General features: G+C 39.2%; 1 protein-coding gene across 1 annotated transcript; it reads right to left on the bottom strand.

The window, feature by feature from the left end:
- Window positions 1-141: 141 nt before the first annotated feature.
- Window positions 142-27504, bottom strand: LOC131659609 (glycine-rich RNA-binding protein GRP2A-like). Its single transcript, XM_058928777.1, has 3 exons — window positions 27411-27504; window positions 27149-27202; window positions 142-473 (listed from the first exon to the last, which is right to left on the bottom strand). Exons 1-3 carry the CDS (start codon window positions 27502-27504, stop codon window positions 142-144), a joined length of 480 nt encoding a protein of 159 aa, XP_058784760.1.
- Window positions 27505-27635: the final 131 nt, after the last annotated feature.

Below are 27635 nucleotides of genomic sequence, written 5' to 3'. Positions count from 1 at the left end.
TTATTCATAATTCATGTACTATACATAAAGAGAGACAATACTATAATTATGACATACATTTAAGGATAAAGAAACTTGAAGAGAGCATATATTCTCTTTTTATATTTGTCATAAATCATAGAAGTCTCATTTACCATTGCACTAATATCCTCCGCCTCCTCCTTCGCTTCCACCACCTCCTCCACTTGTATTGACGTTTTCTCCACTTCTTCCATTACTGTAATCTCTGCTTCCAACACTTTCTCCATCTCCTACTCTAGTTCCATCTCCATAATCTCCTCCGCTACCACTTTTTCCACCACCATGATCTATTCCATCATTAACAATTCCACCTTTTCCTATACCACCTATATTTTCTCTTCCTTGAACGCCACCGTCGCCAATTTCACCAAATATGCTATCACCATATTCTGCGCCTATGTTTTCCTTGCAGTTTTCATCATGAAGTGGAACCAAAATCATCTTCCTTCCCCCTGAATTTGAAAAGGTTTACACAATTGACTTAATTAACAAAAATTCACATTATTTGTCATACCCTAATTTTTGACCCCCCTGAGATGACATATCTTTAGGATTTTCATCAGGTCAAAGCAAGTACCCAGAGCAGTCACTTCTTCATCTGGCATTTAATCGAGGATGCTCAAAAACAAGAAAACTCAGGCAAAGGATCAATCAATAGAAGGATTAGTCTCTAATACAATCATAAGACTCAAGAGCTTCATTATTTCACCTATGATTGATTAGACACCCAGTCATCTGAGTACAGGTTTACTCAGGTCACCAGACTAGGGTTTTTTAGCCTATCAAGGACTAAAATCAGGGATCACCTTTGGGAAACCCTAAAAAGCCCCAGGGGATCATTCAAAGACATCAATCATTTTTAAATAACTCATATGACAAGATCCACTGGACATCACACCTCAATTCAAGGTCTACAGTCATTATTTTCATATGGTCGACAATTAGGGTTTTTGACCTAATTCACCAGGATATTTGACTTTTAATCAGGGCATGGATCCAAAACTCAAGACATGATTCAAGAACCTCTACTACCTCAATATAATCCATTTACATCATTCATTTGAGGAGAAGATCTTGATTCTACACAAAAGTCCAAAATTTCACCTTATTTGGAAAAAGTCAACTGTATGGGTTCACCTTTGACTTTTAAGATTTTTGGTCAAACCATGACTTTCAAGGATCAATATCATCAATATATGGATATTAAAGTCATTTGACCAAAGAAATTCAAGAAGAATCTTCAAGGAGCAAAAAGTCGGGAATTAGGGTTTTTGAGGGCATTGTGGGAACTCAAAATTTCACCTACACAACTCAAAAAACTTCCAACATGAAAGTTGTAGATCTTGCAAAATAAAATAACATCTTACAAAGGAACTTTTTTCAAAAGATCAATCATTTAAGAGTTTTGAAAATTTTGGAGTTTTAGGTCATAAACACTTAAAAAAATTTCTAAGTGTTTTAACCTAGTTTTCTTCCAACTTTGGCCTCATTTTTCACAAATTTGCAAAAGGATTTTGAAGAAACTCCAAGCTAATGATTTGAAGTAGATGTTTAGGGCTTTCCAAATTGTGTTCAACCTTCTCCAAATTCATTTTGAGCTAAGAGTTATGCTTGTTCAAAGTTGGCCTCATGAAGTGAAATTATAGGTCATGCATCATTTTGGAATTTTGAAATTTTGAAATTTTGTGCACATGACCTCAAATAAGGATGCTACACGACCCATAACACATCTGAAAACATACCATGCATTCATTTTCACCATGCCATGATAATTGAAGAAGATTCCTAAAACAAGAACATGTGATTATGTAATGATTACATTTGTGAATTTATGGCAAATTGATGAATCACCCAAGGAATCTTCTCACCAACCAATTAGAGCTCACTTTGCATCTGAAATGTTCCCCAAGATCAGATAGAATCAATGGATAGGGGAAGCTAGCCTGAAAATGCATCATTGCATTTAGGATCTTTTCAAAATTTCTTCTTGGCTAAGAAACCAAACTTCTTTCATTAAGCAAGCTCACCACAGCCAATTGATCTGCATTCATTTGCCTATAAATAGGAGGGCATACTTCAGTAGAAAAACACACCAAAGCAACCATATTCCTTGCTTTCTCTTTCTCTTCTCATGCTTATTGTTTTTCAAAGTTCTTTGGCAAGAAGAATCGTTTTCTTCAAACCAGAGCTTATCTTTGGAAAGTAAGCATTCTAACATCTCAAGGGAGGTCATTTGAGGTGATCCAAGCACCTGGATCATTTCTGTAAGTGGAGGAACACCATTGTTGCTCTCACTTTGAAGCTGTTGCAGTTGGAGGTCCATAGTGCAATTCAGAAGGTTTCCAATCGAGCCAAGCATCCAGGCACGTTCCATAGGAGGTAGTGAAGCTGTTCAGATGGCTGCAGCTCATCTGTAACTCAAGAATCATCACTCTCCATGTTCACTTGAAGCTCAAATCGAGGGAGGTCCATAGAACAATTCAGAAGGATTGAGGTTACAACAAGCATTCAGTTAGCATCACTGAGTCCCAAGGAAGCTTTTGGGATCATTCATACAAGCCCAGTTGCTCTCTATCATCCTCACGACCTCCATTTTCAGAGGTAAGTTTCTGAACTCCACCTCTTTAATTTAAGCACTCTTTATGATATAGCTCGATTCTATCTTGTTCAGCATCATCAGAGGATTGAAAACCCTCTATCATCATTCATTTATCTTTCAGTATAGCCATTTAATTTGATTTTTAAATTTTAGGGTTCTTCACGATTTCTGGTAAATTAGTTAGATGTAGTTAATATAAATCTATGTTAGTTACATATTTAGAATCGTGAGTGAATTTAGAGCAAGTTTGGTCTTTACATCGTTGCAAATGGTTGAGAGTTGAGAGAGTTCAGATTTTCAAAAATTCAAAGCTAGAGGTTGAAGATGACAATGGTGGTGGCGCGCAAAAATTCAAATTCAGAAAAGAGTTTATTTTATTTTGAGTGATAGTTGTCTTATAAACGACTAAAACGTGATAGCCCAGTGGTAAAGAGTGTTTGTGTGTTGCGCGTGCCCAAGGTCTGGGGTTCGAATCCCCCTCGCCCCAGACCTTTTGATTTTATTTCTCTTTTATTGCTTCTATGCACTTGAGTAATGTATGATTTGCATGGAACCATTCTTTTGTCACTAAGCGCGCGTTGGCTCAGTGGTGTTGTTTTGGGCTGGTAACATAAAGGGCGTGGGTTCAAACCTGGTTGGTGACAAAACCCTATTTTTTACCACTTTTTTTCCATTTGATTTCTTCACAACTTCAACCAATTATTTAACCTATCAAATTAATTTATTTTCACTTCATTTTTCACACACTTGTCATTTAATATATCTATTTTGTGAATAATCAAAAAAATCATAAAAATATTATTTATTTCATGTATTTTAATTAGGCTTAAAATAGTATGTTTTTAAGTGTTTTATTTTTAATACTTTAAATATATATTGTCATGTTATTTTAACCTATTTATTTTGTGAATAAGCTCATGATAAAACCCTATTTGTTTAGGTCTTAATTAGGCATAGATCTTTATTCTTTACCTTAATTAAGTTGACTTTTGTCAATTTTCAAAGCTATTACCAGTCTCCGATTAAACGGATGATTAAGGTTTTCAAACAACAAAACCTTATACCATTTCAAATCATTTTCAAACTGCTTTTGTAACCAGTACTGTAAAGTACTGGGCCTCTAATAGAGTGTAAGTCCCAAACACCTTCTCTTCTTAGCTTGTTTTCAAAACTGTATTTTCAAAATCTTCTTTCTGTTTTCAAAACATTCTTCTGGTATTTGAAGGGCATTATTCCCGGTGAAACTCTTCAGATACCTATGTGACCTTTGTCCATCTTCACTTCTTCTGTTTTCAAAACCATTAACTGTTTATCATATACATATTCAACTGTTATCCACCAATTACTGTTGAGGCTCTGTACATACTTCTCCAAAGGCCTCCACTCCATCCAGGTTAGGCTTTACAAGCTTTCAATTTACAGTCTTTATTTAAATTACTGTCAAATATAAACTGTGCATATATATTAGTTTAGAACTACGTTTGAGTGTAAACCCTAGGACAGTTAAACTATATATATATTATAGGAATATGACCTAGGATTGAGAATGTCTTCCCGGTGAAGGCTCTTTCCTAATTAGAGATCTGTAGTTCAAACCCCCAAGATGAATTATTCCCGGTGAAACATCTTGGCAAAAACCTTAGAATCCAAAAAAAATAGGACACATCCACCCAAAGAGGAATTATTCCCGGTGAAACCTCTTACCCATTTGCTTAGAGCCAAAATAAGTTCAAAACTACATAGCTTTCTCTTGTGCTATAACAAGGACCCTCGATTAGCCTCCTCTTGGGCTTTGTACAAGGACCCACAGGCTTCTTAAAAGCATTTCCAGCTTCCTCTTGAGCTTGTATACAAGGACCCATCAGGTTTCTTATAAACATAGGAACAGGTCTTTAGTCTCCTCTTAACATACCCTGATGAGTTTCTTCCAATTTAAACCAGACTTTAAACAAGCTAAGTTTGTCTCAATTTCACATTGATTACACCTTTTGGAATGAGAGACATGGACAGTCTCTGTCACCCTTATCTTCATCAATCTTCCTTAGTAGAGTCTAGGATCTATGTGTGCTTATCCTCAAAGTGTTAGCCTTCATCATGGACTTTAAACAAGAAGTCTCCAATAGATAATCTTTCTGCTATCATCTTAACAAAATCCCTGGAAAGGGTTAGCCTCCAAAGTCAATTAATAAAAATCTGTTTAAAATGTCAAAACCCCTGGAAAGGGTTAGCCTCTAATATCAGTCGTTCAAAACCAAATATTCATTCTCTTAGGAGATAATTTCCCCAAAAGAGTCAAAACCCCTGGAAAGGGTCAGCCTCCAAAAACATGATAAAGTCAGTCTTTTAACAGACAAATTCACCAGCTGAGTCAAAATCCCTGGAAAGGGTTAGCTTCCAAAGAAAAACAGTCTTTTAATAAATAAAATCTCCTCAGTAGAGTCAAAACCAACAAAAACAGTTAGCCTCAACCTTGGGCTTCATACAAGGCACCAAACAATAAAAATTCCCTGTCAAGAGTCAGCCTCAACCTTGGGCATTGTACAAGGCAGATAATAGAGTCTCCCCAGTGAGTTCTTCATCATTCAGTAGCCACAACCTTGGGCTTTGTACAAGGCAGATTAAACCATATGTTGTCAAAGATTCCTAACACCTAGGATCTTTTCCCCATAGAGTCATCCACACTCAATTTATTTAAGAGTCAGCCACAACCTTGGGCTTTGTACAAGGCAGAAAATAATGTTTTTTTTCCTAGCTAGAGTCAGCCTCAATTCTGGGCTTTGTACAGAACACCAAATAAAAATCCATCAAAATAAACACTCTCCAAATAGAGTCAGCCTCAATTCTGGGCTTTGTACAGAACACAAAAATACCCTGTAATTAATCCTCAATGGAGTCATCTCCCAGAGTCAATAATAATTAATAAATCAATCAAAAAGCCTCAAGCTTGGGCCTCATACAAGCCAGCTAAAGTCAAATCTTTTATACAGTAGATAGACATAGCTTATCTCTATAGAGAGATATTATTACTACTCTACCACATTCAAACAAACAAACATTACATTTCAATTTTAATCAAGTCTCCCATTTAGGATTTTGAAAGGCATGAGCTGGCAGTAAAACCCAGACATGTGGTAACTTTCCCTAATTTGGATGAGCATCTTTCTTTCATTTAAGAGGCATTTGACTGGTATACTTGCACATACACAAGTAAGGTCCCCTTTTGAATGAAATGAATTCAGTTATTCTGTCACTCTTTAAATGTTTGTGGTAGAATAGTACAAATACCTCTCTGTAAAGATGATTTCATGTCTCTTTACTGTAAACAGAGATTTAATTCAAGCTTCAACCTTGAGCTTCAAGCAAGGCACCAAAAATATTTAATTTCCCTAGTTAGTTCCCCGAACTACATTAAGCTCTGACTTCCACTAGGGATATGTAGGCATGAGGTTCACAAGGAATCTCAGCGAGCTAATAAAATACCAAAAATAGTCAGTTTGTCTGTCTGTCTGTCTTTCTTTAATCAATTCAATTCCTTCTCCTAACACAAAGGAGAAACTTTCCCAATAATCATTAGCAGCACAAACACATTTAGACACAGAGAAGGTTCCTGTAGAGTACTACAGATATGTAGGGTGTTTAAACACTTCCCTATGTATAACCGACCTCCTGGACTCCAGAATTTCTAGTCTAGGTGTAATCCCTACACTTAGCAAACTCTTAGGGTTTAGTTGAGATCTTTTTTCCCCTTTCCTACTCGTAGGACAAATAACAAAGTTCGTGTGATATCGTAGGAAGAACTGAAACAAAATTCATCCCACCACGGGCGCATTCTCCTTCCAAATTTCGTGTGAAGGGTATAGCGTGCCGTCCTCCCAAGTGAAATGGGGAGGTAAAGAAAACGACCACCACAGAAAAATGGCGACTCTGCTGGGGATGTAAGTGTTAAAAACCTTGGTTTTTCATCCAAACCAATGGTTGACCTGTTGCTGGTCCAGCCCCAATGAGGAATTAGGGATGCCAAATTCCCCCTCAAACAAGAGAGGTCCTGCCTAACCTCTATGTCATTTCATGTGCTTGCTGCATTTATATTTGTTTATTTTGTTTATTCTGTATCGGGAAAGGGCTTGATTCCCCCTTGTGGTGAGAAATCCTATACCCGGATTTGAGTGCAACATAAGATAGGATGGAGGATGTCTTCCCGGTGAAGACCCTCTAATCTTGGTTTCCAATTCTACTCTTGGGATTTGCCTGGCTGGTTGTGATTAACTGCGCCAATGCATTCCGAGGCTGATTTGTACCAGGAGGACCTAGAAACACATTAACCCCACTTAAAGCTTTTTTAGGACGTAGAGCGGTGATTACGGAAGTAATTGTCACGCAGATACTACACTCAGAGAAAACTCTCTTATAGATACCAATCAACGTATCTTTAAGGTTGAGCAAAAACTCTGAGACCCCTAGAACCCGTTCTACAGGTACAAAAATCCTTATCCTTAGTTTACCATTGGGGCGGGGTTTGCGTTTTGACTTCATGACCACTATACCCTTCTACGCCATGTTTGTTTAAAAACTCTTGTGTGTGCATTCATGCATTCATGCATCATTCATTAATAAACAACTAAAAGCAAAAAAAAAAAGTCTTTTTTGAGTCGTTTTTCAAGGAAACTAAATAACGAACGTTTTGAACTTCATAGAAAGAGAGAAACAGAGAAAGGACTTAAGGATCTATACCATGGATTACGGAAGAAAGAGAGCCAGGAAATACACCTTCAAGATTCCCCAGGTCGAGGAACTGGGAAAGCTCGGAAAACTGGTGGTCAACCCCCAGGCTTTCAAGGAGAAGTATGGAAAACTTCTGCCTTTGCTCAATACCAACATGGTGGATGGGATCCTTCCCACCTTGGTACAATTTTACGATCCAACGTATCACTGCTTCACCTTTCCAGATTATCAGCTCATGCCTACGTTGGAGGAGTACTCTCGTCTGATTGGAATACCCGTGTACGCGCAAGATCCGTACTCCGGTTTGGAAAAGAATCCTGACGACATTATCATTGCTGCAACTACTCCTTTGAACGTGGTCGACATCAGAACTCATGTGGTGAGTAGAGGAGGAATTCAAGGATTGCCCTCCAAATTCCTGTTTGATCAAGCTAGGTACTTCGTCAGCATCCAAGATATGAGTGCTTTTGAGGAAATCTTGGCTTTGCTTATCTACGGATTGTTTTTGTTCCCTAACATTAACGATTTCGTCGACATCAACGCAATTAAGATCTTCTTAATTGGAAATCCAGTTCCAACCTTGCTTGCGGATGCTTTTCACTCTGTGCATTCAAGAAACCTGCAGCGAGGAGGATTAATTACATGCTGCGTACCGTTGTTATACGAATGGTTCGTTTCGCACCTGCCAAAGTCCAACACTTTCTGGAATATGAGGGATGGCCTTTACTGGTCACAGAAAATCATGTCTCTCACTCATACAGACATTGATTGGTGTAGTCCTGACAACGACGAAACCAAGATCATCTTCAGTTGCGGAAGTTTTCCCAACATACCCCTTATTGGAACTAAGGGAGGAATCAGTTACAATCTAGCTTTAGCCCGTCGCCAATACGGCTATCCCATGAAAAATATACCAAGTAACATCCAATTGGAGGGTCTGTTCTTCAAGAACATCGACGATCATGGCAACATGCTGAAGAAGGAAATTGTCCAAGCCTGGCGTCTTGTACACAAAAGGGAGAAGATTGTTAGGAAAACATCTTTGCATCTGCCTGGATCCTTACCTTCAATGGGTACGCGTCAGAGCATTCAAGCTCAGGATGCCATATCAACATCAAGAACCCATTCCCCTAAGGGAACCAATTTACCTTTTCTCCACCGATGTTGAAAAATTACAAGCGGCATTAAACAAGGTTTGCCAAGAAAGGAATGCTTGGAGGAACAAGTATCGAGTCGTCAACACGGAAAATGTTGAGATTCAAAACATCCTAAGAAGGAAGGATGAGTTACTTGAAGTACTCGATCGACAAGTGACACAATCATCACTTTCTCATCATATCCCTCCTGCTTCCTGGATCATCGATCAACTCACGTCAGAGAACGCTCAGCTCAAGAAACAGAAGAAGATGTTAGAACGTGAAGTCGGCTCATCATCAAAGTTTTAGAGTCCTTTCTCTCGGTTTCTCTGTATTTCCCTTTTCAAAGTGTGTAAAAAACGGCGTTTTCGCTTAATTAATAAAAGTTTGATGTTTCATAACGTAATTATGGTGTTTCCTTGAAAAATATTAACTTTATCATACATCGCTTTAGTCGTACGCACTGACACGAGAATTGTCGCGGATCTAATAGTCACTTTCCTTTCTCCAGAAAGAGAGGAGGAGAAGGAGGTGAACCAAGATTTTCAAGCTGTCTCATCCATACAACACTCGTTCAAGTCGCAAGAAAAGAATGGAAGACTTTGAGCAAGAGAATGAAGAACTCAGGGAAGAGATTAATACTCTCAAAGGTACTGTTGAAAGACTCAATAGTATGGTAGAAGCCCTGGTAGTTGCACAGAATCGACCAACGCCAGAAGAACCGCAAAGGACTGTGGTTTCCGAGATTGTTTCTACTCCTATTCCTCAGTATACCATGCCGCCTGATCGACCTTGGGGCATGCCGTATAACTTTACTCCAGAAGGGTACATACCCCCAGTTTCTGAAGTTCCAAGAGCTACAATGGAGATGCAACCACCGGAGGGTTACAAACCTCTGGAAATTGAAGTTCCAAGAACAATGGCAATGGGTTTCGCACAACAGAATGCTGAGATTCCAAGATCTGCTGTCATGGCTTCTCCACGACCTATTATGCATACTTTTCCTCCACAGGGTGGACAAGTATATCATCACGCTCCCAGTGAGGACGCTGGCGTGTATGAAAGATTGGACGAGTTCCAGGAACAGTTTCTGCAAATGCAGAAGGAACTCAAGACTCTTCGAGGACAAGATCTATTTGGGAAGAATGCTGCAGACCTCTGTCTGGTTCCAAATGTTAAGATTCCTCGCAAATTCAAAGTACCAGAGTTTGAGAAGTACAAAGGGAATTCATGCCCACAAAGTCATCTCGTGATGTACGCTCGAAGAATGTCAACTCAGATTGATAATCAACAACTACTCATTCATTATTTTCAAGACAACCTGACTGGTGCTGCACTCAAATGGTACATGAACTTGGACAGTTCAGAGATTCGTACTTTTCGAGACCTCGGAGAGGCCTCCGTCAAACAGTACAAGTACAATCTGGATATGGCTCCCGACAGAGATCAACTCCGGGTCATGACTCAAAAGGATAGAGAAAGCTTCAAGGAATACGCTCAAAGATGGCGTGAAGTTGCTGCACAAATCTGTCCACCACTTGAAGAGAAAGAAATGACAAAAATCTATCTCAAAACTTTGAGTCCATTTTACTACGGACGAATGGTTGCAAGTGCACCAAGTGACTTTACCGAGATGGTAAACATGGGTGTACGTTTAGAAGAAGCAGTTCGAGAAGGACGTTTGAACAAAGAACCAGAATCTTCTATTGGTCCAAGGAAGTATGGAAGTTCTTTCCAGAAGAAAAAGGATCAAGATGTCAGCAATGTCTTGCACAAAATCAAGAAGAAATTTCAACCTCAAGTTGCAACAATAACTCCGGTTGTTAACTCAGCGCCAGCTAATCAACCTCAGGTTCCGCAACAACAAATTCAACAAAGGTCGCAGCAACCTCAGCAGAAGGTTCGACCTCCAAATTACAACAATCGGGCTCCAAGGTATCCTGCCTTTGACCCCGTACCAATGCCGTATGTAGAATTATTTCCAACATTACTGGCAAAAGGACTCATTCAGACAAGAAGTCCTCCAAATCCTACAAACAGTTCCTCACCATGGTATAAGGCTGACCAATCTTGTCCCTATCATCAGGGGGCACCAGGTCACAATATTGAGAACTGTTTCCCTTTCAAGATTGACGTCCAACGATTAGTGAAGAGCGGAATGCTATCCTTCAAAGATACTAATCCAAACGTCCAAGCAAATCCTTTGCCGCAGCATAAAGAAGCTTCAGTAAATCTGATAGATCAACACCCTAACGTCATTCAAATCTACGACATTCGTCAGATAGGGGAAAATCTTGTCAAGATGCACGCTAAACAAGCCGGGTACGGTCATGTACCACCTCACAACTACTTCACATGCGATATTTGTCCAAAGAATAATCAAGGATGTGTCGTAGTTCAAGCTGCATTGCAAGAACAAATGGACTTGGGATGGATTCAACATATCCGAGTCAGGACTGAACATGACGTCAACATGGTTCAAGGATGTCCAGGAGAATATAAAATCTACAAAGTTGAAGATCTTGAAGGATCGGTAGTCAGGTTCCATAAAACTTTAAATGGACTTGCCTACTTTGGAACGGATTTCCATCCTTACAGTAGATGTAGAATATGTCGAAGAAATTCACGAGGATGCTTGCGTGTTCGCAACGACATTCAAAAGCTGATGGATGACAATACCATTACTGTTCTTGCCAATAGAGAAGATGATGAAGTCTTTACTGTATCTCCTCAAATTAATCAAGTTGAACCAATGCAAGTTAAGTATGATAGCAGGAAGACAGCAGTTGCTCCATTAGTCATCTACTTACCAGGTCCTGTACCGTATGAGTCTGACAAGGCTATACCATACAAGTATAATGCTACATTCATTGAGAATGGTAAGGAAACACCATTACTGTCTGTTGTCAACATTGCTGATGTTAGTCGAGTCACCAGAAGTGGACGAGTCTTCAACAGAACAACAGAAAATGTGGAGAAACCTTCGGAGGAAGTACCACATAGGCAAGACAATCATCCAACCAATGTTGTTCAAGCGAAAGAAAATGATGAGATCTTGAAGTTAATCCAGAGGAGTGAATACAACATTGTAGATCAATTACTACATACTCCGTCTAGGATTTCTGTTCTTTCCCTGCTATTGAGTTCTGAAGCTCATAGGGAAGCTCTACAGAAAGTTTTGGAACAAGCTTTCGTAGAACCAAGTGTTACTATAAGCCAATTCAACAACATCGTTGCCAACATCTCCGCCGGAACTAACCTAAGTTTCTGTGACGAAGATCTTCCTGAAGAAGGAGTAGACCACAATCTTCCACTTCACATCTCAGTTGGCTGCATGGGTGATGTCCTCACAGGAGTCCTAATAGACAATGGATCCTCTCTCAACGTCATGCCTAAATCAACATTATCAAGATTATCTTTCGAAGATTACCCTCTAAGAAAAAGTCATGTCATCGTCAAAGCATTTGATGGATCAAGAAAGTCAGTTTTCGGAGAAGTGGATCTTCCTATAACTATTGGACCTCAGACGTTCAAAATCACTTTCCAAGTTATGGATATCCCAGCGCAATACAGTTGTTTGCTAGGTCGCCCATGGATTCATGAGGCTGGGGCAATTACTTCAACACTTCATCAGAAACTGAAGTTCATAAGAAATGACAAATTGGTAACCGTATGTGGAGAACGAGCTCTGATCATCAGCAACCTGTCATCATTCTCCGACATAGAACCAAAAGAAGTTGTTGGAACTAAATTCCAAGCCCTTTCCTTAGACAAAGGAAAGGAGAGAGCAGCGTCTATTTCTTCCTATAGAGATGCAATCCAAGTTGTAAAGGATGGCACTACCAGTGGTTGGGGGCACATTAATATTCCTACCAACAACAAGAACAGAACGGGAATTGGATTCTTTCCAACATCATCAAAAGCTATCCCAGGGATTGAGGTAGTTCTCCCAATTCAAGAAACTTTCAGCAGTGGAGGTTTTCTTCAACCTGTTCAACAAACAGTCAATACCATCGGTACGGAAAACATCGATGAAGAGGAATGGTTATCCTATCTTAACAAAGCAGGATACATCTCCCTACCAGAGTCTGATTCACCTTGCTGTTCTCCGACTAAAGGATCTGAAAGTAAGACTCAACCAAGCAGTGATGAAGTTACTGACAGCTTCACCACCAGAAGTCATGGTTCATCAGAAGAAGTTCCTCCTATCCCCGAAGAGACTTGGGATACATTAGGAGAACCAAGCGGAAAATTCGACTACATGGTAAAATACTCCGCTCCTGAAAGTTCAAGAATCTCTCTTGAAGATATTGTTCCAACTGGATGGAACAGTGATTTTGAGTACCTCTCTCAGCCAGAAGAGATGTATAACCCTTGCTATTCATCATCATCAACTGGTGAAATCATCATTGAGGGTTATATCCCCAAGTCACCTTCCGAGGCTACGGATCTAGAGTTCACATATCTAGTCAATGCCATCTTGGGAGAAGAGCAAGACCAAAATACAGAAGAGGATGATCTCGAAAGTGTCTCCGACAACGAGTCTCTCCATTCAGAAGATTGGAAGTTTCCTCAAAAGAAAGTTCGACATACTCCACTTGGAAAGGGGTATGCTGACACCGCTCAGTCTGCTGAAGTAGAAGAAGATCGTCTGAGTGTTGCAAAGACAGTGGTTGGTAAATCAAGACCTACCACAGGCCAGCTTAAGCCTAAGGTTCCAGATTACTTAGTGCACAATGGGGTTCGCCACTACTGGACAGCTGTTGAAGTTACAACTGTTGTTCGCACTCCTAAGTAGGAACTTTCACCGTTATTTTGTCCTCTCACCATAGCCCAGGGTGAAGAGATGTTTCATAGGGCTTTGCATGTTACTATTTCTTAGGAAAATGTCCCTCTTTGCTTCGCCCAAAGCAATAGAGTTTGGTTTTATAGGGTCTTTGTTTCAAGAAATGACTGTCAATAAATAAAAATGTCATTCTGTTCCTTCGTTAGTTTTCCCTTTTCTTTTTTCGGAAATTGGTAATCCTAAAAAACATCCTTAAAAAACATCAAAATATTCCATTAACTGCATACACCGAGTCTTCCCTCGTTGTCTAAATAAAACTTATCACACATATGCAGATTAATCATAAAATACCCCGTTGAAACGTGCGACCGTATGACTTCTCCAAGCTTTGAGTTTCCTGTATTCGAGGCAGAGGAAGAAGAAGACGAAGAAATATCAAAGGAAATTTCACGATTACTTCAACAAAAGGAAGAGGCCATTCAGCCATACAATGAGCCTCTAGAGATCATTAACCTTGGTTCCGATGGAAACAGAAAAGAGGTTAAGATTGGAGCTTCGCTCAGTTCAGAGATCAGAGAGAGTTTGATACAGCTGCTCAAAGAATTCTCAGATGTCTTCGCTTGGTCTTATCAAGATATGCCAGGGTTGGATACCAGTATAGTGGAGCATCACTTGCCATTAAAGGCAGAATACCCTCCGGTCAAGCAAAAATTGAGAAGAACTCATCCGGAGATGGCCATGAAAATCAAAGAGGAAGTTCAAAAGCAGATCAACGCAGGTTTCCTCGTCACTTCAGAATACCCTCAGTGGTTAGCTAACATTGTTCCCGTTCCTAAGAAAGACGGAAAAGTCCGCATGTGCGTCGACTACAGAGATCTGAACAAGGCCAGCCCTAAGGATGATTTTCCTTTACCACATATTGATATGTTGGTAGACAGTACAGCAAAATCCAAAGTTTTCTCATTCATGGACGGATTTTCAGGATACAACCAAATCAAAATGGCACCTGAAGACATGGAGAAAACAGCTTTCATCACCCCCTGGGGCACGTTCTGCTATCGCGTTATGCCTTTTGGACTAAAGAACGCAGGGGCAACTTATCAAAGAGCCATGACTATGCTTTTCCATGATATGATGCATAAAGAAGTGGAAGTCTATGTGGACGACATGATTGCCAAATCAGAAAATGAAGAAGATCGCATACAGAATCTGACAAAGTTATTTCAACGCTTACGGAAGTTTCAGCTTCGCCTGAATCCCAACAAGTGCACCTTTGGTGTCTACTCAGGAAAACTCCTTGGTTTCATTGTCAGCAAACGAGGAATTGAAGTAGATCCAGACAAAGTCAAGGCAATTCAAGAAATGCCTTCGCCCAGAACCGAGAAACAAGTTAGAGGATTTCTTGGACGTCTGAATTACATCTCGAGATTCATATATCTCATGACTGCAACTTGCGCTCCTATTTTCAAGCTTCTACGGAAAAATCAAAGTTGCATCTGGACAGACGATTGTCAGAAAGCGTTCGACAGCATTAAAGAATATCTGCTCGAACCACCCATCTTGTCTCCTCCAGTGGAAGGAAGACCTTTGATAATGTACTTAACCGTCTTAGAAGATTCCATGGGTTGTGTCCTTGGACAGCAAGACGAGACGAAGAGAAAAGAGCATGCCATTTACTATCTAAGCAAGAAATTCACTGACTGTGAATCCCGCTACTCCATGCTCGAGAAGACGTGTTGTGCTTTGGCATGGGCTGCCAAGCGTCTCCGCCAGTACATGATTCGACATACTACTTGTTTGATCTCTCATATGGATCCAATCAAGTACATCTTTGAGAAGCCTGCTTTAACTGGGAGAATTGCCCGTTGGCAGATGTTGTTATCAGAATATGACATTGAGTATCACGCATAGAAAGCCGTGAAAGGAAGCATTCTAGCTGAGCACCTGGCTCACCACCCACTCAATGGTCATGAATCAACCAGTTTTGACTTTCCGGACGAGGACGTCATGTACCTCAAGATGAAAGATTACGACGAGCCACTACCAGACGAAGGACCTGAGATAGGATCCCAGTGGGGCTTAATCTTTGACGGAGCTGTCAATGCTTATGGACGAGGAATTGGGGCAATTATTGTTACACCTCAGGGTACCCATATTCCATTTACTGCCAGATTAACTTTCAAGTGCACAAACAATGAGGCCAAATATGAAGCTTGCATCATGGGTCTCGAAGAAGCCGAGTGGTGTCAAAGTAGATTCGATGAACTGAACTTAATCGAAGAAAAGCGCATGACAGCTTTATGCCACGGACAGCTATATCAACAAAGAATGAAGAAAGCTTTCGACAAAAAGGTTCGACCTCGCACAATCAAAGAAGGCAACCTTGTACTAAAAAAGATTCAATCTTTTCTCACAGATTCAAGAGGGAAATGGACTCCCAATTATGACGGCCCCTACGTGGTCAAGAGAGCTTTCTCAGGAGGAGCCTTAATACTCACGACTATGGATGGAGAAGAATTCACCCGTCCTGTGAACGTCGACAAAGCAAGAAATACTTCGCCTAAATAATTAAAAGAACAGCTCGCTAAGTTGAAAACTCGCAAAGAGCGACTTAGGCAAAAAAGAGCGTCTCGGTGAGTCGAAAACCCGAAAGGGCGATTCAGGCAAAAGTTAGAGACATAAAAAAATAATAATCAATCCCGGTAGACTTAAAACCCGAAAGGGGTAGTTTACGCAAAAGTTAGGGATATATGGCAAGTAACTGTGTTCAGGACAAACTTGATCATTCAAAAACCATAGCGGAGTATTCATCAGCAGTAGGTCATCTTCTACAAAGCACGAATACAGCGCAACTCGGAGTGGAAGGGAAAGATAACGGTCGTCACGTTTCATCGTAGCCCTTTTCCCGAAAATTACCAATTTCCAACTTTGTAAATACTCCATGGAATCAAGCATTTGGCTGATTACCATTCCATATATAATAATTTGAGCCTTGTGCTTTTCCTTGCAATCTAGTCTTATTCAGTTTCTTGAAATGCATTTTAAATTTAAACAGTCATTTTCTTGAAACAATTGTTTTCATAAAATAAAATGAATTTACTTGCAAAAATAAAGGTGAAATTTCTTTCTGAGGTTTACAAACAGTAGGAAGAATGCAAACAGTTGCTCCGAGAACGGTTGAGACTCCGGGAATCAAGATTTCCCCATGAGGTCGCTTTGCGAACATCTCCCGATGACGGATCTTTACTTCAATTCATATTACTCACTTCGGACAGCGGACAACTGATAACCAGGTATTCCCGGCAGAGTTCGAACTGCAAGAAGAGGACATCTTCTGATCAACAAGAATTCAAGTCGTATCATAGGATTTTACATCTGCGACAATTCTATTCACATTCACTTTACATTTTATAATTGTCATAATATTCATGCATACATTACATCATAATTGCATAGTCGAGTCAGGCTTTGATCATGTGAATGCCCGATTCATGGAGGCATGAACTCAAGTTTCCCCTGCAAGTTCCGGAGAAACTTTTTCCTTCGAGACCACAGTTCATACACAAGGATCTCTCCAAGCAAGTCAGCAGATGGTAGTCTCCCTCAAAGAGATAGTTTGTTCACTTTTGGAATTCCCCAACTGAGAATCTCCTGCAGAGCAACGCTCGACAATCTTCTTCAGATAAGATAGTCTGTTTTGCATTTTTGGAATTCCCTACAGGGTCGATAAGCGGTTCTCTTCTCTAAGAAATATGGATTCCTCGACATAATTGACAAGTGGCATTTTTTCCTCCTGAAAAACAGTTTGGTATTTCCCCAACAAAAGAGATGCCACTTTTTCGTCAAAAAAAATAATTCAGAATCTCCCAGCAGATCAACAATTGATTCTCCAGCGGAGTCAGTGAATGGTAGTCTTCGTCCAGAAGATAGTTCAGATTCCCCAGCGAAGTCAGTGAATGATAGTCTTCGTCCAGAAGATAGTTCAGATTCCCCAGCGAAGTCAGTGAATAGTAGTCTCTTTTAGCAAGAGACATTTCACTTACTTTTTCGAGCAGAAGTAACGAATGGCAGCTTTCTTCATGAAGACAGTTCGTTTCGCTCAAAGATTCCTCAACAAAGTCAGCAAATGGCAGTCTCTTTCAGCAGAAGACAGTTTGCTCACTTTCTTTCACGACAGGGTCGGCAAATGGCAGTCTCCTAGTAGAAGACAGTTTGTTCCCCTAGCAATTGGCAAATGGCAGCCTTTCCCCAAGGAAAGACGGTTTGTCTGTTAAATACTTAAGAGATCAACAAATGGTAGTCTTTCCCCAAGGAAAGACAGTTTGTCTGTTAAACATTCAAGAGGACAATAAATGTTGGTTTTCACCCCGAAAACAATTCGTCCGCCTTCAAACAAAGTCATTAGCCCCTCAAAAGAGCGCGGGCCCATATGACAATCTTTCAAAGATGCCAAGTCAAAAGGGAAGATGGTGAAGTTTCTTTATTTACCGTCAAATGGTATCTTACCTCCAAGTGCTGGTAAGAAGTTTGATGAGGAAACAAACCTTTGAAGTTTCTTTATTTACCGTCAAATGGTATCTTACCTCCAAGTGCTGGTAAGAAGTTTAATGAGGAAACAAACCCTTGAAGTTTCTTTATTTACCGTCAAATGGTATCTTATCTCCAAGTGCTGGTAAGAAGTTTGATGAGGAAACAAACCTTTGAAGTTTCTTTATTTACCGTCAAATGGTATCTTACCTCCAAGTGCTGGTAAGAAGTTTGATGAGGAAACAAACCTTTGAAGTTTCTTTATTTACCGTCAAATGGTATCTTACCTCCAAGTGCTGGTAAGAAGTTTGATGAGGAAACAAACCCTTGAAGTTTCTTTATTTACCGTCAAATGGTATCTTACCTCCAAGTGCTGGTAAGAAGTTTGATGAGGAAACAAACCTTTGAAGTTTCTTTTACCGTCAAATGGTATCTCATCTCCAAGTGCTGATGAGAAGTTTGATAAGGAAACAGACCTTTGGAAATTCTCTTTATCTGAGATATTGTCCAAACGCAACTAAGACCAGTTTCGAGATATGGACATCCGAAACAAGGGGGAGGTTGTTTACCTTTTTCTAAGTATCAACACTTAGTTAAAGAAGATGGATTACGCATCCTACACTGCCATCCATTCGCCAGAGTCCACATCAAGTATTTCTACAGGAGTTTGTCTCCTCATCTCCGCCGAGTGCGAAAACGGGATCAAAGTCATGCAAAGATTTTATCAATTACAACATCTCAGGAGCGCCCAAAATTCGGGCATTCCTCGATATTTAAGTCTCTTTTACGTAGGAGAGATCGAGATATCAATCTCTCTCCCTCCAGATAAAAGAAACTTAAATAGGGGCATCTGTCATACCCTAACTTTTGACCCCCCTGAGATGACATATCTTTAGGATTTTCATCAGGTCAAAGCAAGTACCCAGAGCAGTCACTTCTTCATCTGGCATTTAATCGAGGATGCTCAAAAACAAGAAAACTCAGGCAAAGGATCAATCAATAGAAGGATTAGTCTCTAATACAATCATAAGACTCAAGAGCTTCATTATTTCACCTATGATTGATTAGACACCCAGTCATCTGAGTACAGGTTTACTCAGGTCACCAGACTAGGGTTTTTTAGCCTATCAAGGACTAAAATCAGGGATCACCTTTGGGAAACCCTAAAAAGCCCCAGGGGATCATTCAAAGACATCAATCATTTTTAAATAACTCATATGACAAGATCCACTGGACATCACACCTCAATTCAAGGTCTACAGTCATTATTTTCATATGGTCGACAATTAGGGTTTTTGACCTAATTCACCAGGATAGTTGACTTTTAATCAGGGCATGGATCCAAAACTCAAGACATGATTCAAGAACCTCTACTACCTCAATATAATCCATTTACATCATTCATTTGAGGAGAAGATCTTGATTCTACACAAAAGTCCAAAATTTCACCTTATATGGAAAAAGTCAACTGTATGGGTTCACCTTTGACTTTTAAGATTTTTGGTCAAACCATGACTTTCAAGGATCAATATCATCAATATATGGATATTAAAGTTATTTGACCAAAGAAATTCAAGAAGAATCTTCAAGGAACAAAAAGTCGGGAATTAGGGTTTTTGAGGGCATTGTGGGAACTCAAAATTTCACCTACACAACTCAAAAAATTTCCAACATGAAAGTTGTAGATCTTGCAAAATAAAACAACATCTTACAAAGGAACTTTTTTCAAAAGATCAATCATTTAAGAGTTTTTGAAATTTTGGAGTTTTAGGTCATAAACACTTAAAAAAATTTCTAAGTGTTTTAACCTAGTTTTCTTCCAACTTTGGCCTCATTTTTCACAAATTTGCCAAAGGATTTTGAAGAAACTCCAAGCTAATGATTTGAAGTAGATGTTTAGGGCTTTCCAAATTGTGTTCAACCTTCTCCAAATTCATTTTGAGCTAAGAGTTATGCTTGTTCAAAGTTGGCCTCATGAAGTGAAATTATAGGTCATGCATCATTTTGGAATTTTGAAATTTTGAAATTTTGTGCACATGACCACAAATAAGGATGCTACACGACCCATAACACATCTGAAAACATACCATGCATTCATTTTCACCATGCCATGATAATTGAAGAAGATTCCTAAAACAAGAACATGTGATTATGTAATGATCACATTTGTGAATTTATGGCAAATTGATGAATCACCCAAGGAATCTTCTCACCAACCAATTAGAGCTCACTTTGCATCTGAAATGTTCCCCAAGATCAGATAGAATCAATGGATAGGGGAAGCTAGCCCGAAAATGCATCATTGCATTTAGGATCTTTTCAAAATTTCTTCTTGGCTAAGAAACCAAACTTCTTTCATTATGCAAGCTCACCACAGCCAATTGATCTGCATTCATTTGCCTATAAATAGGAGGGCATACTTCAGTAGAAAAACACACCAAAGCAACCATATTCCTTGCTTTCTCTTTCTCTTCTCATGCTTATTGTTTTTCAAAGTTCTTTGGCAAGAAGAATCGTTTTCTTTAAACCAGAGCTTATCTTTGGAAAGTAAGCACTCTAACATCTCAAGGGAGGTCATTTGAGGTGATCCAAGCACCTGGATCATTTCTGTAAGTGGAGGAACACCATTGTTGCTCTCACTTTGAAGCTGTTGCAGTTGGAGGTCCATAGTGCAATTCAGAAGGTTTCCAATCGAGCCAAGCATCCAGGCACGTTCCATAGGAGGTAGTGAAGCTGTTCAGATGGCTGCAGCTCATCTGTAACTCAAGAATCATCACTCTCCATGTTCACTTGAAGCTCAAATCGAGGGAGGTCCATAGAACAATTCAGAAGGATTGAGGTTACAACAAGCATTCAGTTAGCATCACTGAGTCCCAAGGAAGCTTTTGGGATCATTCATACAAGCCTAGTTGCTCTCTATCATCCTCACGACCTCCATTTTCAGAGGTAAGTTTCTGAACTCCACCTCTTTAATTTAAGCACTCTTTATGATATAGCTCGATTCTATCTTGTTCAGCATCATCAGAGGATTGAAAACCCTCTATCATCATTCATTTATCTTTCAGTATAGCCATTTAATTTGATTTTTAAATTTTAGGGTTCTTCACGATTTCTGGTAAATTAGTTAGATGTAGTTAATATAAATCTATGTTAGTTACATATTTAGAATCGTGAGTGAATTTAGAGCAAGTTTGGTCTTTACATCGTTGCAAATGGTTGAGAGTTGAGAGAGTTCAGATTTTCAAAAATTCAAAGCTAGAGGTTGAAGATGACAATGGTGGTGGCGCGCAAAAATTCAAATTCAGAAAAGAGTTTATTTTATTTTGAGTGATAGTTGTCTTATAAACGACTAAAACGTGATAGCCCAGTGGTAAAGAGTGTTTGTGTGTTGCGCGTGCCCAAGGTCTGGGGTTCGAATCCCCCTCGCCCCAGACCTTTTGATTTTATTTCTCTTTTATTGCTTCTATGCACTTGAGTAATGTATGATTTGCAATGGAACCATTCTTTTGTCACTAAGCGCGCGTTGGCTCAGTGGTGTTGTTTTGGGCTGGTAACATAAAGGGCGTGGGTTCAAACCTGGTTGGTGACAAAACCCTATTTTTTACCACTTTTTTTCCATTTGATTTCTTCACAACTTCAACCAATTATTTAACCTATCAAATTAATTTATTTTCACTTCATTTTTCACACACTTGTCATTTAATATATCTATTTTGTGAATAATCAAAAAAATCATAAAAATATTATTTATTTCATGTATTTTAATTAGGCTTAAAATAGTATGTTTTTAAGTGTTTTTTTTTAATACTTTAAATATATATTGTCATGTTATTTTAACCTATTTATTTTGTGAATAAGCTCATGATAAAACCCTATTTGTTTAGGTCTTAATTAGGCATAGATCTTTATTCTTTACCTTAATTAAGTTGACTTTTGTCAATTTTCAAAGCTATTACCAGTCTCCGATTAAACGGATGATTAAGGTTTTCAAACAACAAAACCTTATACCATTTCAAATCATTTTCAAACTGCTTTTGTAACCAGTACTGTAAAGTACTGGGCCTCTAATAGAGTGTAAGTCCCAAACACCTTCTCTTCTTAGCTTGTTTTCAAAACTGTATTTTCAAAATCTTCTTTCTGTTTTCAAAACATTCTTCTGGTATTTGAAGGGCATTATTCCCGGTGAAACTCTTCAGATACCTATGTGACCTTTGTCCATCTTCACTTCTTCTGTTTTCAAAACCATTAACTGTTTATCATATACATATTCAACTGTTATCCACCAATTACTGTTGAGGCTCTGTACATACTTCTCCAAAGGCCTCCACTCCATCCAGGTTAGGCTTTACAAGCTTTCAATTTACAGTCTTTATTTAAATTACTGTCAAATATAAACTGTGCATATATATTAGTTTAGAACTACGTTTGAGTGTAAACCCTAGGACAGTTAAACTATATATATATTTTAGGAATATGACCTAGGATTGAGAATGTCTTCCCGGTGAAGGCTCTTTCCTAATTAGAGATCTGTAGTTCAAACCCCCAAGATGAATTATTCCCGGTGAAACATCTTGGCAAAAACCTTAGAATCCAAAAAAAATAGGACACATCCACCCAAAGAGGAATTATTCCCGGTGAAACCTCTTACCCATTTGCTTAGAGACAAAATAAGTTCAAAACTACATAGCTTTCTCTTGTGCTATAACAAGGACCCTCGATTAGCCTCCTTTTGGGCTTTGTACAAGGACCCACAGGCTTCTTAAAAGCATTTCCAGCTTCCTCTTGAGCTTGTATACAAGGACCCATCAGGTTTCTTATAAACATAGGAACAGGTCTTTAGTCACCTCTTAACATACCCTGGTGAGTTTCTTCCAATTTAAACCAGACTTTAAACAAGCTAAGTTTGTCTCAATTTCACATTGAGTACACCTTTTGGAATGAGAGACATGGACAGTCTCTGTCACCCTTATCTTCATCAATCTTCCTTAGTAGAGTCTAGGATCTATGTGTGCTTATCCTCAAAGTGTCAGCCTTCATCTTGGGCTTTAAACAAGAAGTCTCCAATAGATAATATTTCTGCTATCATCTTAACAAAATCCCTGGAAAGGGTTAGCCTCCAAAGTCAATTAATAAAAATCTGTTTAAAATGTCAAAACCCCTGGAAAGGGTTAGCCTCCAATATCAGTCGTTCAAAACCAAATATTCATTCTCTTAGGAGATAATTTCCCCAAAAGAGTCAAAACCCCTGGAAAGGGTCAGCCTCCAAAAACATGATAAAGTCAGTCTTTTAACAGACAAATTCACCAGCTGAGTCAAAATCCCTGGAAAGGGTTAGCTTCCAAAGAAAAACAGTCTTTTAATAAATAAAATCTCCTCAGTAGAGTCAAAACCAACAAAAACAGTTAGCCTCAACCTTGGGCTTCATACAAGGCACCAAACAATAAAACTTCCCTGTCAAGAGTCAGCCTCAACCCTGGGCATTGTACAAGGCAGATAATAGAGTCTCCCCAGTGAGTTCTTCATCATTCAGTAGCCACAACCTTGGGCTTTGTACAAGGCAGATTAAACCATATGTTGTCAAAGATTCCTAACACCTAGGATCTTTTCCCCATAGAGTCATCCACACTCAATTTATTTAAGAGTCAGCCACAACCTTGGGCTTTGTACAAGGCAGAAAATAATGTTTTTTTTCCTAGCTAGAGTCAGCCTCAATTCTGGGCTTTGTACAGAACACCAAATAAAAATCCATCAAAATAAACACTCTCCAAATAGAGTCAGCCTCAATTTTGGGCTTTGTACAGAACACAAAAATACCCTGTAATTAATCCTCAATGGAGTCATCTCCCAGAGTCAATAATAATTAATAAATCAATCAAAAAGCCTCAAGCTTGGGCCTCATACAAGCCAGCTAAAGTCAAATCTTTTATACAGTAGATAGACATAGCTTATCTCTATAGAGATATATTTTTACTACTCTACCACATTCAAACAAACAAACATTACATTTCAATTTTAATCAAGTCTCCCATTTAGGATTTTGAAAGGCATGAGCTGGCAGTAAAACCCAGACATGTGGTAACTTTCCCTAATTTGGATGAGCATCTTTCTTTCATTTAAGAGGCATTTGACTGGTATACTTGCACATACACAAGTAAGGTCCCCCTTTTGAATGAAATGAATTCAGTTATTCTGTCACTCTTTAAATGTTTGTGGTAGAATAGTACAAATACCTCTCTGTAAAGATGATTTCATGTCTCTTTACTGTACACAGAGATTTAATGTAGAGTACAAACACATTTAGCAGCACAAACACATTTAGCAGCACAAAGATTTCATGTCCCAATAATCATTAGCAGCACAAACACATTTAGACACAGAGAAGGTTCCTGTAGAGTACTACAGATATGTAGGGTGTTTAAACACTTCCCTATGTATAACCGACCTCCCGGACTCCAGAATTTCTAGTCTAGGTGTAATCCCCACACTTAGCAAACTCTTAGGGTTTAGTTGAGATCTTTTTTCCCCTTTCCTACTCGTAGGACAAATAAGAAAGTTCGTGTGATATCGTAGGAAGAACTGAAACAAAATTCATCCCACCACGGGCGCATTCTCCTTCCAAATTTCGTGTGAAGGGTATAGCGTGCCGTCCTCCCAAGTGAAACGGGGAGGTAAAGAAAACGACCACCACAGAAAAATGGCGACTCTGCTGGGGATGTAAGTGTTAAAAACCTTGGTTTTTCATCCAAACCAATGGTTGACCTGTTGCTGGTCCAGCCCCAATGAGGAATTAGGGATGCCAAATTCCCCCTCAAACAAGAGAGGTCCTGCCTAACCTCTGTGTCATTTCATGTGCTTGCTGCATTTATATTTGTTTATTTTGTTTATTCTGTATCGGGAAAGGGCTTGATTCCCCCTTGTGGTGAGAAATCCTATACCCGGATTTGAGTGCAACATAAGATAGGATGGAGGATGTCTTCCCGGTGAAGACCCTCTAATCTTGGTTTCCAATTCTACTCTTGGGATTTGCCTGGCTGGTTGTGATTAACTGCGCCAATGCATTCCGAGGCTGATTTGTACCAGGAGGACCTAGAAACACATTAACCCCACTTAAAGCCTTTTTTAGGACGTAGAGCGGTGATTACGGAAGTAATTGTCACGCAGATACTACACTCAGAGAAAACTCTCTTATAGATACCAATCAACGTATCTTTAAGGTTGAGCAAAAACTCTGAGACCCCTAGAACCCGTTCTACAGGTACAAAAATCCTTATCCTTAGTTTACCATTGGGGCGGGGTTTGCGTTTTGACTTCATGACCACTATACCCTTCTACGCCATGTTTGTTTAAAAACTCTTGTGTGTGCATTCATGCATTCATGCATCATTCATTAATAAACAACTAAAAGCAAAAAAAAAAAAAGTCTTTTTTGAGTCGTTTTTCAAGGAAACTAAATAACGAACGTTTTGAACTTCATAGAAAGAGAGAAACGGAGAAAGGACTTAAGGATCTATACCATGGATTACGGAAGAAAGAGAGCCAAGAAATACACCTTCAAGATTCCCCAGGTCGAGGAACTGGGAAAGCTCGGAAAACTGGTGGTCAACCCCCAGGCTTTCAAGGAGAAGTATGGAAAACTTCTGCCTTTGCTCAATACCAACATGGTGGATGGGATCCTTCCCACCTTGGTACAATTTTACGATCCAACGTATCACTGCTTCACCTTTCCAGATTATCAGCTCATGCCTACGTTGGAGGAGTACTCTCGTCTGATTGGAATACCCGTGTACGCGCAAGATCCGTACTCCGGTTTGGAAAAGAATCCTGACGACATTATCATTGCTGCAACTACTCCTTTGAACGTAGTCGACATCAGAACTCATATGGTGAGTAGAGGAGGAATTCAAGGATTGCCCTCCAAATTCCTGTTTGATCAAGCTAGGTACTTCGTCAGCATCCAAGATATGAGTGCTTTTGAGGAAATCTTGGCTTTGCTTATCTACGGATTGTTTTTGTTCCCTAACATTAACGATTTTGTCGACATCAACGCAATTAAGATCTTCTTAATTGGAAATCCAGTTCCAACCTTGCTTGCGGATGCTTATCACTCTGTGCATTCAAGAAACCTGCAGCGAGGAGGATTAATTACATGCTGCGTACCGTTGTTATACGAATGGTTCGTTTCGCACCTGCCAAAGTCCAGCACTTTCTGGAATATGAGGGATGGCCTTTACTGGTCACAGAAAATCATGTCTCTCACTCATACAGACATTGATTGGTGTAGTCCTGACAACGACGAAACCAAGATCATCTTCAGTTGCGGAAGTTTTCCCAACATACCCCTTATTGGAACTAAGGGAGGAATCAGTTACAATCTAGCTTTAGCCCGTCGCCAATACGGCTATCCCATGAAAAATATACCAAGTAACATCCAATTGGAGGGTCTGTTCTTCAAGAACATCGACGATCATGGCAACATGCTGAAGAAGGAAATTGTCCAAGCCTGGCGTCTTGTACACAAAAGGGAGAAGATTGTTAGGAAAACATCTTTGCATCTGCCTGGATCCTTACCTTCAATGGGTACGCGTCAGAGCATTCAAGCTCAGGATGCCATATCAACATCAAGAACCCATTCCCCTAAGGGAACCAATTTACCTTTTCTCCACCGATGTTGAAAAATTACAAGCGGCATTAAACAAGGTTTGCCAAGAAAGGAATGCTTGGAGGAACAAGTATCGAGTCGTCAACACGGAAAATGTTGAGATTCAAAACATCCTAAGAAGGAAGGATGAGTTACTTGAAGTACTCGATCGACAAGTGACACAATCATCACTTTCTCATCATATCCCTCCTGCTTCCTGGATCATCGATCAACTCACGTCAGAGAACGCTCAGCTCAAGAAACAAAAGAAGATGTTAGAACGTGAAGTCGGCTCATCATCAAAGTTTTAGAGTCCTTTCTCTCGGTTTCTCTGTATTTCCCTTTTCAAAGTGTGTAAAAACGGCGTTTTCGCTTAATTAATAAAAGTTTGATGTTTCATAACGTAATTATGGTGTTTCCTTGAAAAATATTAACTTAATTGCATATCATACATCGCTTTAATCGTACGCACTGACACGAGAATTGTCGCGGATCTAATAGTCACTTTCCTTTCTCCAGAAAGAGAGGAGGGGAAGGAGGTGAACCAACATTTTCAAGCTGTCTCATCCATACAACACTCGTTCAAGTCGCAAGAAAAGAATGGAAGACTTTGAGCAAGAGAATGAAGAACTCAGGGAAGAGATTAATACTCTCAAAGGTACTGTTGAAAGACTCAATTTATCAATCCCATTGATATAAAACATTTTAATTTTTTTTACCTTTTTCACGATTGAAACATCCCTTAAGGTCTTCATTGACGTTTTTCTTTGGACCTTCATCAACAAGTTACATAATTAAGTTATTGTAACAACAAAGTTTAATCATACACGTAATATATTCATTTGGAGAGTGGTTATAAAAATTTATCATATGAATGTTTTTTCTAAAATCTTTTATCAGTATCATTCACACATTTAATTCACAAAAATCATAAACAAAGTTGATAAACAAATAAAATGATGTTGATTCCAAGGTACATACTTGGTGGATCAGGATCTGGTTCATCAGCCACAACTACAGATATGAGAACCACGCCAGACAGTAGTATGAGAAAAATAAAAGATTTGAAATCCATCATTGTAAGTAAGTAAATAGAAAACACGACAATACATAAAAAAATTAAAAGATGGGAGAAAATGTTCTTACAAGACCCTTATTTATGGTGCATCATCATACTAAATGTTATAAATATGTGGGGCCCTATCA

This window comes from Vicia villosa, linkage group LG3 (genome assembly GCF_029867415.1).
Source record: "Vicia villosa cultivar HV-30 ecotype Madison, WI linkage group LG3, Vvil1.0, whole genome shotgun sequence".
NCBI classification, from domain to species: domain Eukaryota; kingdom Viridiplantae; phylum Streptophyta; class Magnoliopsida; order Fabales; family Fabaceae; genus Vicia; species Vicia villosa.
Note: the sequence above shows the minus strand (reverse complement) of the source record. Positions and strands in the feature narration are given on the sequence as shown.